The sequence below is a fragment of the Scleropages formosus genome, chromosome 21, assembly GCF_900964775.1.
Source record: "Scleropages formosus chromosome 21, fSclFor1.1, whole genome shotgun sequence".
Lineage (NCBI taxonomy): Eukaryota > Metazoa > Chordata > Actinopteri > Osteoglossiformes > Osteoglossidae > Scleropages > Scleropages formosus.
The window spans coordinates 13949980-13962240 of NC_041826.1; the positions used below are offsets into that span (position 1 = coordinate 13949980).

The window sequence follows — 12261 nt, forward strand, 5'->3', positions numbered from 1 at the left end:
AAATAATTTATTTCTGTTCTGGGCTTTATATATGTAGGAAGCTCAGTATTCAAGTATTGAAACAGTCCATTCCAAATTTCTAATATAAAGAGGTGGGGGGGAAAAAACCTTCCATAAAGTTTTGCAAATCATCTCACTTCAGGCAATTTAGTAAGGATGTATGCAATAATCTGTGCTCACATTACAGTCAAGATGTATACTCCAGCTCTAATTTTGCACCCTCCTTCATTTGGCACAGCTGTTTGCTCCTCCTGTTTTCATGCAGTGTGTATGATATTTTCCTAAAGGAGGATAAATGCTTATCTCCCACAAAGAAAGACTATATTTTTTTTTTTTTACTTTCATAAGTTTTGGTGTGTATTGAGAATACTTCCTTCATTAATGCAAGTGGGTGAGAACCCCTCCCCCTTGGCAATGAGTCTAAATATGTGTGATAGGGAAGTCCCCTACTCGCTGATTACCGTACTGGAGGGTATGTTTTTATCAGAGGAAGCAGTCCTGTACAGATGTGTGTTCTGAAAACTACTGAATTTGAACATCAGTAGGGAAGTGACTAAGCATTTCATAAAACCCAGACACAAACTCTCCAAAAATTTTCAATACCTGTCAAAAATGTGATGGAGATCTATGAATTACATATGATCTAAAGCCTGTTAATGCCTATAGTGCATTACATCTAGTTCCACTACTCTGCACTGTAGCTTCTCTACACTAGGAGCTGATACTATGAAGATAGCTTTTTTTTTTTTTTTTTTTTTTTTTATTCGCTTACTAAATAAGCTAAAATATACATGTTGGAAGTCAATAAAAGCCCATAGTGCAAAGTGATAATTTGGTTTCGAACTGATTGTCGATGATAGCGCTGGTGTTCAGACAACTGATCATTCTCCTTTGCCAACCACTCGATAAGAAAGGAACTTTTTGAATGCAATTCTTGATATCTCCGAGTTGGAAGACTGCTCTGACTTTCCCTGTTGAATAAACCTCAGCCCTGTCTGCTTTTTGAAACTTGATTAATCAGCATTTTAACTTTATTTGCTTTTTGCAATTTGTGAAAATTACTGATAGGAAAGTGGCCCAATGAAATTATTCATGCTGGCAAAAACCAGGTGAAGTTCTTTTGGTTAGTTTAATGCTGGGATAACAAAAAACACAAACTCTCCAGGCTTCACAAGGTGGACTCCAAGAGCTGAGGCGACAGACTGCAGGAACAGAAGGAAGGGTGTCATGTCTGAGTAGCCATGTTTTCTCAGGTGTGCATAAACATAACTAGAATCTCTCATTGTAAACTTCCAAATCAGAATTTCCTCCCAGGATTAATAAAGTTTCATTCGTTCGTTCGTTCGTTTATTCATTCATTCATCAACTCTTTGCCCTGGTAACCTGTGGGGTATAGAGGCTTTAATACCAATCCCATCGTGTCAGATGGCAGGTATTTTCATTTTTGTCAAAAATAAGATTACCACTTACTTATAGGAGCATAATAATCTCCTCCTTATACCATGATTGAATATCATATTTGGTGCTCTATGAAGGCCATAAGTTTAAAATAACTTCAAAACGTAAGATACAATTAGCAGCTGTCAAGCACCTTTCAGTGTCAACAGTGAATATCGCTTCCTGATTAAGCAAAGGAAATGTTTCCTTTAGATGTGGGATGACAAAGGTATGCACATCTATCCACGCTGGAATTTAATAAAGTTCACTCCAACTGCAGTCTGCTTAGACAGGAAAGGAGCTTGGCCAGAGGGGTTTACAGAAGAACGTATTCAGAACATAGTGAAATATGTGAAGACAAAGAAAGGAATTAAAAACACACAAATGAGAGGAGATGGCATAAAAGGGGGGAAAAAAATTCCCCCAAGTGTGCATGTGCAGACAGCACAGGTGTGAAGGAGGTGGCTGCTGTTACTTCCTCCTATAGGCCATGGCTCCATATGCCACCATGGCTACAATGGCCATCAGGGCAGCACCACCACACAGCAGAACAGGAAGCTCCGAAGGCGGGGGTGATTCAGGCTCATTGTGAATGGGAGCCACACGGGGTGGGGCAACATGGAGCTCCTGTGCAGGGATTGGGGCCTGCACACTCTTCCACTGGGGGTCTGCTATGGGAAGGTCTTCCAGCTGAGCTTCCACCATGACCTGTTTTTCTGCCAATGGTGCTGGAAGCATCTGGACAGGCACTGTGGACTCCAGTATAAGAGGGACCGGACACCGTGGATCTGTGACCCCAGAGGGCTTGACAGGGAGCAGGGTCTCCGCAAGGGTCTCTGCCCGCAGCTCTGCCAGCTCACTCTCACTACCCAGCACACTCAGGACACTCTCCTGCAGCTCTGCCTCCAGGCCTCCAGGCTCTGGTCCTGTCTCCAGCAGCTCTGCCTCCTCCCGCTCCACGTGGACGATGTCCGAGTTGGACGAGTTGTTCTCGCTGTGCTCCTCGGCCAGCGTCCCACCCTCGTTGCTGTCCAGGCTCTTACCGTCTTCGGGATCCGTGATGCCCACCTGTGCCCAGGACTCCGTACCCACCAAAGACACGGGCAGGCTATCAGTTTGCCAGGAATTAGGGTCACTGTCAGCTACGGTTATCAGTGATGCAGGGGGGCTAAGCAGGTCACCTTGCTGCTCCCCAGAGAGAATGTAGATGTCATTACTGTCCTCAGCAACGATCACACTGGGGTCCTCCTCCTCTAGGCTGAACACTATGCCCTGGGGATGGCAGAAGTAAAAGAAGCACAATTACTAAACTGATGACTAAGTGTGCAACGGTTACAATGCGCTGTGCAGCTGCAGAAAAAAGGGGAGAGCTCCTCACTTCTACTGATCACGATCAAGTGTGGTTTGCACGTCCTGTGGAGCCAGTGCCACAGCTTCCTGGCTGGTTCTCTGAGTTCAGCAATGGGTTCACGTTTGCACTAACCAATTCGGTATGCATTAGAGCCAAGCAGCAGAGCCCGTTAGAGGTCTAGGAGAGCCATGTGCTCCTCACAACTCTGTCATTAACAACCTTAGCAGCAAAGCTGTGCCAAAAGATGTTTTCGGTAATCCAGGTGACAACATGTGCTCTCACTTACTGGAAGTGACATCACCGGCAGCAGTAAATCCCAGTTAGAACCAGTTAACTCATCAAGTACAGTCCAGAGACTGATTCCACATTCTCACATCATGAAGCAGCAAAGCCAAACGATGCGGAACCTTTGACCCTCATCGTTCCTACGTGTTCAACCGCAAGCCTTGCCTCCTGAAACACCAACAGTCATTTTGGAAGCAGGGTGAGACAGACCGAAGCTGAGCTGTGAACTTGGCGTATCAGCAGCGGCCACCGGCTGTGATTTACAGTTATCCCTCCCCCCAACATCTAATGTAACATCAGATCGCTTCATGTCATTAGACCTCTTGGTCACAAAGAGGCATGTTCAAACCCCAGAGCACCTCAAGTGGCTCATCTCATCCTCCAACCTGTTTCACAACGTATCTTTTTCTGCTTTTACTGGATTTCCTATTATGACAGTTTGCAACTTACGGGCAGTCTCTTGTAACTGTGTTTCTAGCACAGTCTTCTGCTGTGGAGCAAAACAGTTGACGGCTGCATCACTTGCCAAAAACGATGCATGCGGGTGGGTACTGCCGTGAATTCAGCGATGTGCATGTACAGTCAGCCAAGGTGCGCCACTATTTCTCCACCAGCTACACAGTGCTAGAGAACGGCGGCTCATGCGGCCATTGCCCTTGGAAAGCTGGACTGCTGGAGCGCAGTTGTGGCCCACAGGCTAACGTGATGCGGGGAGGCATGAGCACCGCGGTGATGAACCACCTCTTGCTAAGAGACAGCGCCAAGTGGGCAGTGCTTCTGCAGAAGCAAACTCAGGATTCACCACTCAAACACAGCTCCTTAACATTCACATCATGTTATGATCACTGGGAATTTAAGAGAACAAAATCTGTTTATTTTGCTCCTGGGGTGTGCAGCTGCCACCCTCTTAATCCTCTGATCTTGTTATTCCTCCACAGATTCCCATTAACACATGGCTAACAACAGGGTTCTCCCCGGTCTAGAGGAAATGACCAAAGTGTAGCAAGGATATTCAGTTCACGGGAAAATAAATCTAGACGCTGCAGTTTTATAGCGTGTGAAGACACCACCATGGATCTGGCCTCCATATAGCCTGGACTGCTGGACAACTGGAGCTGCACAGAAAACCATAACCACAACCCAACACTGCTGCAGAGCTTTTAGTTACATCTTAAAGGTGTGGCAGGAGGAGTTTGTATTTGAGAAACTGCATGAGAAGGCTTGGCCAACCAGTTGTTGGATTTAGTTTAAAAATAATATTTCAGAAAAAGAATTTTACATCTGACAGCTGTGGTCATTTGATGAGCCAACATTACCAGATATGTACAGTATATATACATACATTATATATATATATAAAACCATGAATGTTATCTGTGCAACTGAAAGTTGGAAGAGGAAGCAAATCTCGAAACACAACCTCAAAAAACCTTTTGCAATGATGAAGGAAGAAGGCTACCTGCTTCCAGTGCAGGAACAATACTTGCATCCAGTGAAGGAAAATCCCTGGGAAATACATCCTCAGCAAGTGATCTTATTAATATTTTCACTTTTTATTTGTTCTTGTGCGTTACGGTAGTACAGAGAGGGCCTCACAGCTCTTGATCCATGACTTCAAACATGGGTTTGAACCTGCCTGTCTGCGGGTAGTTTGTATGGGCACCTTGTGATTGTGTGCATTTCCTCCGGGTGCTCTGGTTTCCTCCCACAGCCTAATGACAACATTTCAGGTGACTTGGTTGATTCTAGAGTTTCCTTGGGGGGTGTGTGTGTGTGTGTGTGTGTGTGTGTGTGTGTGTGTGTGTGTCACACCCCATGCTTCCACTATAGGTTAGGGACCACTCCAACACTACACTGGACAAGCAGAAATTTATAATTTGTTGGATTCTGTTATTTTTAACACTGTAATTTTTTAAATGTTATTGTAATTTTTTTTTTTTTAACATTTATCTTAAAATTGCCGTATACTTGTCACCCACATATCTTTATTGTAAACCACTAGGAAAAGCTGCTTTTTAAACTGGCTGTATGAAATGATACTGTCTTCTATGCAACTTGTCACTAAGTGCTAAGACAGGTAAGGTTTTCTGTGCAGAAGGCATCACTCACATGGGGGGGATTCTGCTCCCCTCATCTGGTCTGACATCGCCAAGGCACATATTCTGAATTTCATTTTGTGAGGTGCTTCTTGTAAGATTCTAGCTGGTTGTGTGATTTTTAAGGTACAAATTACATTTGGTTGTAAGTGGGAGTTCTTGGAATAGGAGCATTCGTCATGTGAGGGAAAACCTGTGTTTTCCTGAGCTTTTACCCCACTTCGGGCCCACGATGAAACCAAAGCAAACATAAAGCAAGCTCAAAATAACGTAGCATTTGGAGTCAGCAGGTACCGTAGTGGTTAAAGCTCCTACCCTTGGAGGTTGCAGGTTCAGATCCCACCTTTTGCTGTACACTTGAGCAAAGTAATTTCTCTGAAAGTTACCCAGCTGTATAAACAGGTGAAGAAATTGTAGGTAGTTTAGCGTTGTAAGTGGAGAAAAGTGTGAACTAAATTAATAATTGGAAATGTAAGTAAAAACAAGCAGTGTCCATTCCCAGCACCTTCAGCTCTACATGTGTCTTTACCCGCTGGGTCTAAATCTCTGGTTTGAGATAATTCACCCTAGATTTCATATATTTACACACCAAGAAATTCAGATAACCAGGACAGAGTTGTCATACTTACATTTACTTATTTAGCAGTTGCTTTTCTCCAAAGTGATTTCCAATGAACTCTCTCTCACACACACACACACACACACACACACACACACACACACACACACACACACACACACACCTTATTCACAGGGTGACTTACACTGATAGATACACTACTTACACTGGGTCACTCATTCATACATCAGTGGAACACACACACTCTCTCTGTGTCACTCACACACTATGGGGGAACCAGAGCAGCATGTCTTTGGACTGTGGGAGGAAACCAGAGCACCCAGAGGAAACTCATACAGACACGGGGAGAACATGCAAACTTCACACCGACTGAGTGGGGATCGAACCCACGTCCTCTCACACCACCCCGACGCTGTGAGACAGCAGTGCCACCGTGCCGCCCTCATACTTGGTGAAATTACTGAAGCCCAGATAATAATAATCATGCTTTATTGGTCCCCATAAAGAAATTCAGTCAGGTGACCACTGCAACACATATGTGTGGCAGAAACCAAAGCACTTGGAGGAAACACATACAAACACACGGAAAACATGCAAATCCCCACACGCACTGAGCGAGGATTGAACCCACATCCTCTTGCACCATTCAAGTACCAGACAGCAGCACTATTGGCTGTGGCATCGTGTCACCCCAGTTGTTGCATAGAGGATTGTACATAATAATTAGAAATGTGAACCACAACAAAGATCTCTAATGCTTTCTTATAGCAGAAGTGGGGCACAAAAATATACATATATTTTGAAAAGTTCCAGCAACAAGACGAACACAGAACCCAGAGAACAAATCAGTGCAATCCAGTCAGGACGGAGAAATTTAAGCGCAATCTTTTCAGAAGCACATCTGCAGCAATCCGTACTCACCCATCCACCCTGCTGGATGATGAATTCTGCCTCGGCCTCCTCTAGATAGCGCACTCCTAGAGGCACCAGTGTGGTCAGCTGCTGTCCCTCAGCCTGCAGAGCTTGCAGCAGTACCAGGGGCACAAGCACCTGTTGGGAAGGGGGCGCAAACACACATTTATTCAAAACCACTCCTAACGTTAAGTTACTTGCAATGATTCACCCGTTTATACAGCTGGGAAAATTTACTGGAGCAATTCAAGATAAGTTCCTTGCTCAAGGGTACTACAGCAGGAGGTGGTGTTCGAACCCAGGTCTTTTGATTGTAAGGGGGGCAGCACTAATCACTGTGCCACCTGCTGGCCCCACACTGCTACAGCCCAGGACGATGCATAAGAGTAAGGACGTTGAGTGACTGGAGGTCTGCGATGAAGAAGGTGGCCGAGACACCATGTAGAAATCCACGTGCACTGAAGAGAAAGGGATTGCTTCACCTTGCTCCAGCCACCAGGGCAGTGAGAGGAGACGTCCTGCACGGCGTGTCTGAAGCGCTCGTAGTCCAGGGGTCTGCCGCACATGAAGACAGAGACTCAGTCGTCAGTCTGCGGTCATGCACTGTTAATGTTGAACCCTGGCTTAATGGGAAGCGGAGGCACCGGGGCCGGCTTGTCACGTGACCTAGGGACTTTGCACTTGAAGGTCAGACTTTTTTTTTTTTTATTAAAAAAAAAAAAAAAAAAAAACCTCGCCCGCTCACACAAGTCTGTCTTCCCAGAGCAGCTAAGCAGAACTTTGCCCCAAGTATTTTTAGCAGCTCCCCTCCACAGGAATTTATGGAACTCCACTGGTGTGGAAAGAGCCCCCCGACTCCCCCGATGTTGGTACATACGCTGTATGTACGTCGTGTCTTAATACATAATACACACGCAATGGAGCACCGCTAATGGCATTACTACAGAAAGCTGGTGTACAAGCAGTTAGGCAGGCGCTCGATGGCCACTCACGCTTCCAGAAGAGTCCGCAGGGCAGCGCTCAAGTGACCCTCAAGGTCCCGGGCCACACGGTCTCCCAACACGGCCAGACAGTCCTCAATGGAGCTCTCCGGGTTCGACGGGCTGAACACGGAGGACGTGTGGCGGTCGAAACCAGTTCTTGCAAAGGCTTACAAGACGGACGGACAAGAATACGCAGCATATATGAACATACAAACACAGACGGACGCACACTTCAGCAGCTGTTAGATGAACGTGACCATCAAGAAGACGTATCTGTGACTATGACTTTGGCCCTTGAGGGCGAAGCCACACTGTAGCGATGATGCCGTAAGTTTTCGTAAAAATGCGTGTCAGAGGGTTTATAAGTAACAAGGGAAATAAAGTCGAGTTCATTTGCATTTTCATTTAGCAAACACTTTGCTCTAAAGTTACGTACAATGATTAATATTTAATTCGCTCCTTTGTCCAGGGTGACTTATAAAGCTGAATATCTTACACTGAACTCCCTACAATCATTAACCTATTTATACAGTAGAGCAGCATAATACACTTGCAGACACACACACACTAGGAGCAATTCAGAATCGCCAGCTCGCCAGAAACATCTGTGGACCGCGGGTGGAAAAAGGGAGCACCTACAGGAAACTCACGCAAACACGTGGAAAATATGCAAACGCACACAGAGCAACATTCAAACCCGTGTCCCAACGCATAGTGCAGGAGGTGTGAGAGACCAGCACTGCCCTTTGAGTCACCATGATGCCAACATGGCCCACTGATGTGCGTAATATTGACCTGCGACACCCCCCCCATCCCACCCCACTCCCTCACACATGGCAATCTCCTCCTCCAGCTGTCGAAGCTCCTCCTCAATGTGGCCCTTCACCGCGCTGGAGCTCTCCCTGCCCGGGGCCTCAGCAGACTGGGCATCACCTGCAGGCACAACACGGGGCAAAGTCACCCACTGCACTGAGCACAGTGAACATTCACTGAAACCCGATGGGCACAACACAGTGGGCACCACCGTACCACAGCCATTAAACACCTGGCAGCAGGAAGGAAGGTAATGACCTACTTCTTAATCGCAAGATAACACTGCTCTGTACAGCTTGACATGCATCCAGGTGGATATGCATTACTGATCCACTCTGACAGACACCTGCTCAGCCCTGCAGAAGGATAACAAGGCAGCTCTCAACTATTCCCGACAAGTTGAGCATTTGGGAGGGCAGCACACAGACCTTCTGAATTAAATAAATTTGTTAGACAGCAACTTACAAGTATTTACCCACTTCCACCATTGGGTAATTTTACTGGAGCAATTTGGAATAAGTCCCTTACTCAGGGGTACTATAGCCAGAGGTGGGGATTAAACCTGTGACCTTTGGGTTTCAAGGCAGCAGCTCTAACCACTACGCTACCAGCTGTCCCTCCTGAATCAGAATACCAACAGCAGTGACGTACGGTTCTGAAAATGACTCATACAAATTTAACCGTGGACGAGCGCGTTGTATCTCCGCGCTGCCGGTGAAATCGGACTTGAAATCTGTGTTGTCAGTCTTTTACATAGTGATGCAGTCACGCGTGTTCAACGCAAAGCTGCCCGACAAAGAGAAGCGCTCCTTTCCACTCGAGAGCCGCTGCTGCCATAACAACGGCGAATGCGCATTCAACAAGACTCGGCACGAGTATACGAAACATCAATGGAGAGGCGTGCCTTCACATCTATGTGTATAAATAAATAAAATAAGTCTTATATAAGCAAACCTACAGACTTGATTTTGGGCCTCTTGCGAGCAGCACAGGGAAAGCGTCGTGTGCGACCGAGCAGCCATGCATTAACATGCAATGGTGAATCTAACCGTGACGTTCGTACCGCCAACGGGGCAACAAGGTACCCGCCCACGGATCAGGATGCGTCTGCACAATTTGGCCGTTCGGATCAAGGGGGAGGTGGTGTGGTTTGGGGAACTAAACCGTTACCCTCGTGCGCTTTTCTCTCGTCTCTGTGTATAGAGGGGTCCGAGATGAACCCAGCCACGCGCCACCCGGTCCAACCAACCGGGAAATGAGCAAACCGAACGTCCGCTGCCCGGTCGCCGAGGTAAATCCCCATCATTCGACACACCTCGGACCGATGACTGCCGGTCTGCGTCTTCTCCCTTTTGTACAAACACCCCCACATGTGGAAGTACGGCCATGTGTTCTTTATTTTCCGCTCCTGGTTCAGCAGCTCGTTGGCTACCCGAAGCGATCCTCTCATCAGATGCACGCAATAGGCTGTCCGAGACTCAAAGCAGCCTCGGCAGGAAATGAGGGCTCATGCGACTCTCTGTCTGGCTTGAGCTGGGGCATTAAGGGTATTGTGGCCCGAGAGGGGCATGGCCTCATTCGTATTCTATGGCAACGCGCAGGCAGGCAGGCAGCAGGAAACTGGAAGAGGGTCCCTCCCCCCCGTCTCTGCATTATGGGAACACAACTCCACCGTTTGTCCTTCATCAACAAGACTTACATACAAGACACATCGGTTTGTACTGAGGACGGGATCCACGGGGGTACACGGAGCGACAAAGTTCTCCAAAAATTCAGTTTCTTATTTCAGTCCCTCGAAAGCAACAGGTCGAACACAGCTGAATCAAATCAAGGCAATTATTTTCAAGTAAAACCACCTCAAATAACATGAGTGGAGCTTCATATGGATAGACTGGAAGATGTTCAAACCACTAAGCCAAAGCATCAACAGGACAGTAGACAAACTTCGCATGTTCAAACAGAGGTCTTATTTAATCGAAAGTCACTTATTAAACTCTCAGAGGGCAACTGTCATATTTCCCAAGTGTCACACACTCCTGCAGTGGGGGGGGGGGCAGGAGTCAAATCTCACACCACCCTATGAAGGAAGAGCTCATTCTCCAACAGATGTTCTACTTATTTGCCTAGCTGGTGTGTCTTTGCCCTGCCATCCACTCCACTTCATCAGAAGTCATACCTCGTGATGCTCGACAGGGGATGCCGATATCCTTGAATAACAAAACCCGCTTCGCTATCGACATTCCACTATCACTTTTATGGATGCAGCAAATGGCGCGATCAGGTTTGTACCCTTCGGTTTCGGTCACCTTCGGGGGCAACGCGGGTTCTTTGCAGCCTGCCGGGAGAGGGCAGCAGGCCCAGGTAGTTGAGGACGATATACTTGGTCTCAAAGCGGAAGCCCTCGAGCACTGCGGCGTCCAAGCTAGTGGTAGCCATTGAAGAGCAGCGCAAGTCAAGTTGGCAAACTCATACACAGCCAGGTGTAGCAGAGAGTGGGATTGTCCTCCTGAAAGGAAAACAAGTCGTTAAGTCCTTTAAATCATTTATAGTGCTTCGTCACTGGTATCAGTAGATGAGTCAAGAGGCGGTTGAAGAATAATGACCTTCCTGCATTTGTACTCTCACCCTGTAAAACCTTCCCAGAGGGAAATTAAGAGAAGCATAGTAAACTGCTCTGTAATGACAGTAATGATTTTCCAGATGTAGTATTTACTCAAATCACCCCCAAGGTGTTGAAAAACCCTGGGCTAGGGGGTCTGCGCACTTAGTGATTAAAGTCTGTGCAGAGTGAAAAATTATTTCACGGCTTCAATCATTATTTGTAGGCTCTTCTGCCATACAATAAATCAATTAACCGAATTACAACTGTGGATTACAGGTCATTGCAGCCGGTTATCTCAGTACCAAGAGAGCAGGAGCAACTTCCCTTTCCAGCCACTGTCAGGCACGTAAGAGCTGAGAAAATGTCAACTGATCAACCGCAACTGGACAGAGTGGAGTGGAGTGGAGTACAGTACTGTACTATGGTATTTACAGCCTGCCCGTGGTCGGAGCTGTCGCCTAGGGTGGCTCTGCCGTTATGAGATAATATGGTCCGTTTGACAACACCAAAAGAGCAGCAATTTTCGAGAAGAGGAGGCAGAAAGTGTTCCACACATCGGATCGGGAGGGTGTTTTAAACACGCCGATTTGCGCCGATCGATCCGATCGGCCGCACGAGAGGAGTCGCGGACTAAGTTTGTGTGCGGCGCATGCGGAGCGCGAGCTCCCGATGATCATGATAATAACACTAAACATACACAGGAATATGCGCATTTCTGGAATATTCACCGTCCGAGTTTCAGCGTGGTTCGCCTACCTTATAGTAGAACACACCTGCGTACTGACCTTTTGCCGTCTTTTCCCCCACAGTCCGCACACGTGCCACCAAGTCAGGTGAGGTGTGGACACACTGTGTCCACTCGAGGACTCGGTGTTCTTATGAAGGACAGCTGTAGTTAGGATCCCACGCAAAGTGGCCGTTTTGGTCCGAGCAGAGGCGCTCAGACGAGTGACACGGCGCCTCGGCGCGCTGCACGTATCCGCCGATCGGACCCGAGTCGGTCACGTCCCCCCCCCCCGCGGTGAAGAGCCTGTGTGTGCCTTTGTGTGTACGTGTGCGTGTGTGTCCCCGCGGCCCATCGGATCCTAATTTAGCGAGCGAGCGGCCATCATGCGGGGAGCGAAGGAGCGCGTTGCGCGCGCGTGCACGCGCGTGTGTGTGTCAAAGGGCTGTCCGGTAGTTTTTTTTTTTTTTTTTTTTCC

General features: G+C 47.3%; 1 protein-coding gene across 2 annotated transcripts; it reads right to left on the reverse strand.

Moving 5' to 3' along the window:
* Nucleotides 1–762: 762 nt before the first annotated feature.
* Nucleotides 763–12192, reverse strand: LOC108918769 (bcl-2-like protein 13). 2 transcript variants are annotated; one of them, XM_018726291.2, is made up of 7 exons: nt 11845–12192; nt 10764–10963; nt 8476–8577; nt 7654–7810; nt 7144–7216; nt 6671–6799; nt 763–2709 (listed from the first exon to the last, which is right to left on the reverse strand). In XM_018726291.2, exons 2-7 carry the CDS (start codon nt 10891–10893, stop codon nt 1909–1911), a joined length of 1392 nt encoding a protein of 463 aa, XP_018581807.1. In that variant the 5' UTR covers nt 10894–10963; nt 11845–12192; the 3' UTR covers nt 763–1908. The 2 variants fall into 2 exon arrangements, with proteins under 2 accessions (XP_018581807.1, XP_018581808.1); XM_018726292.2 differs by lacking the exon at nt 11845–12192 and adding an exon at nt 11816–11844.
* Nucleotides 12193–12261: the final 69 nt, after the last annotated feature.

Excerpts from the sequence above, each read along its gene's own strand:
- LOC108918769 (XM_018726291.2), bottom strand. The coding sequence starts at position 10,893 with ATGGCTACCACTAGCTTGGACGCCGCAGTGCTCGAGGGCTTCCGCTTT. Across the intron at positions 7,217-7,653 it reads CTGCGGACTCTTCTGGAAGC|ACCCCTGGACTACGAGCGCT; the intron begins GTGAGTGGCCAT and ends CATGTGCGGCAG. Across the intron at positions 2,710-6,670 it reads TCATCCAGCAGGGTGGATGG|GGCATAGTGTTCAGCCTAGA; the intron begins GTGAGTACGGAT and ends TGCCATCCCCAG.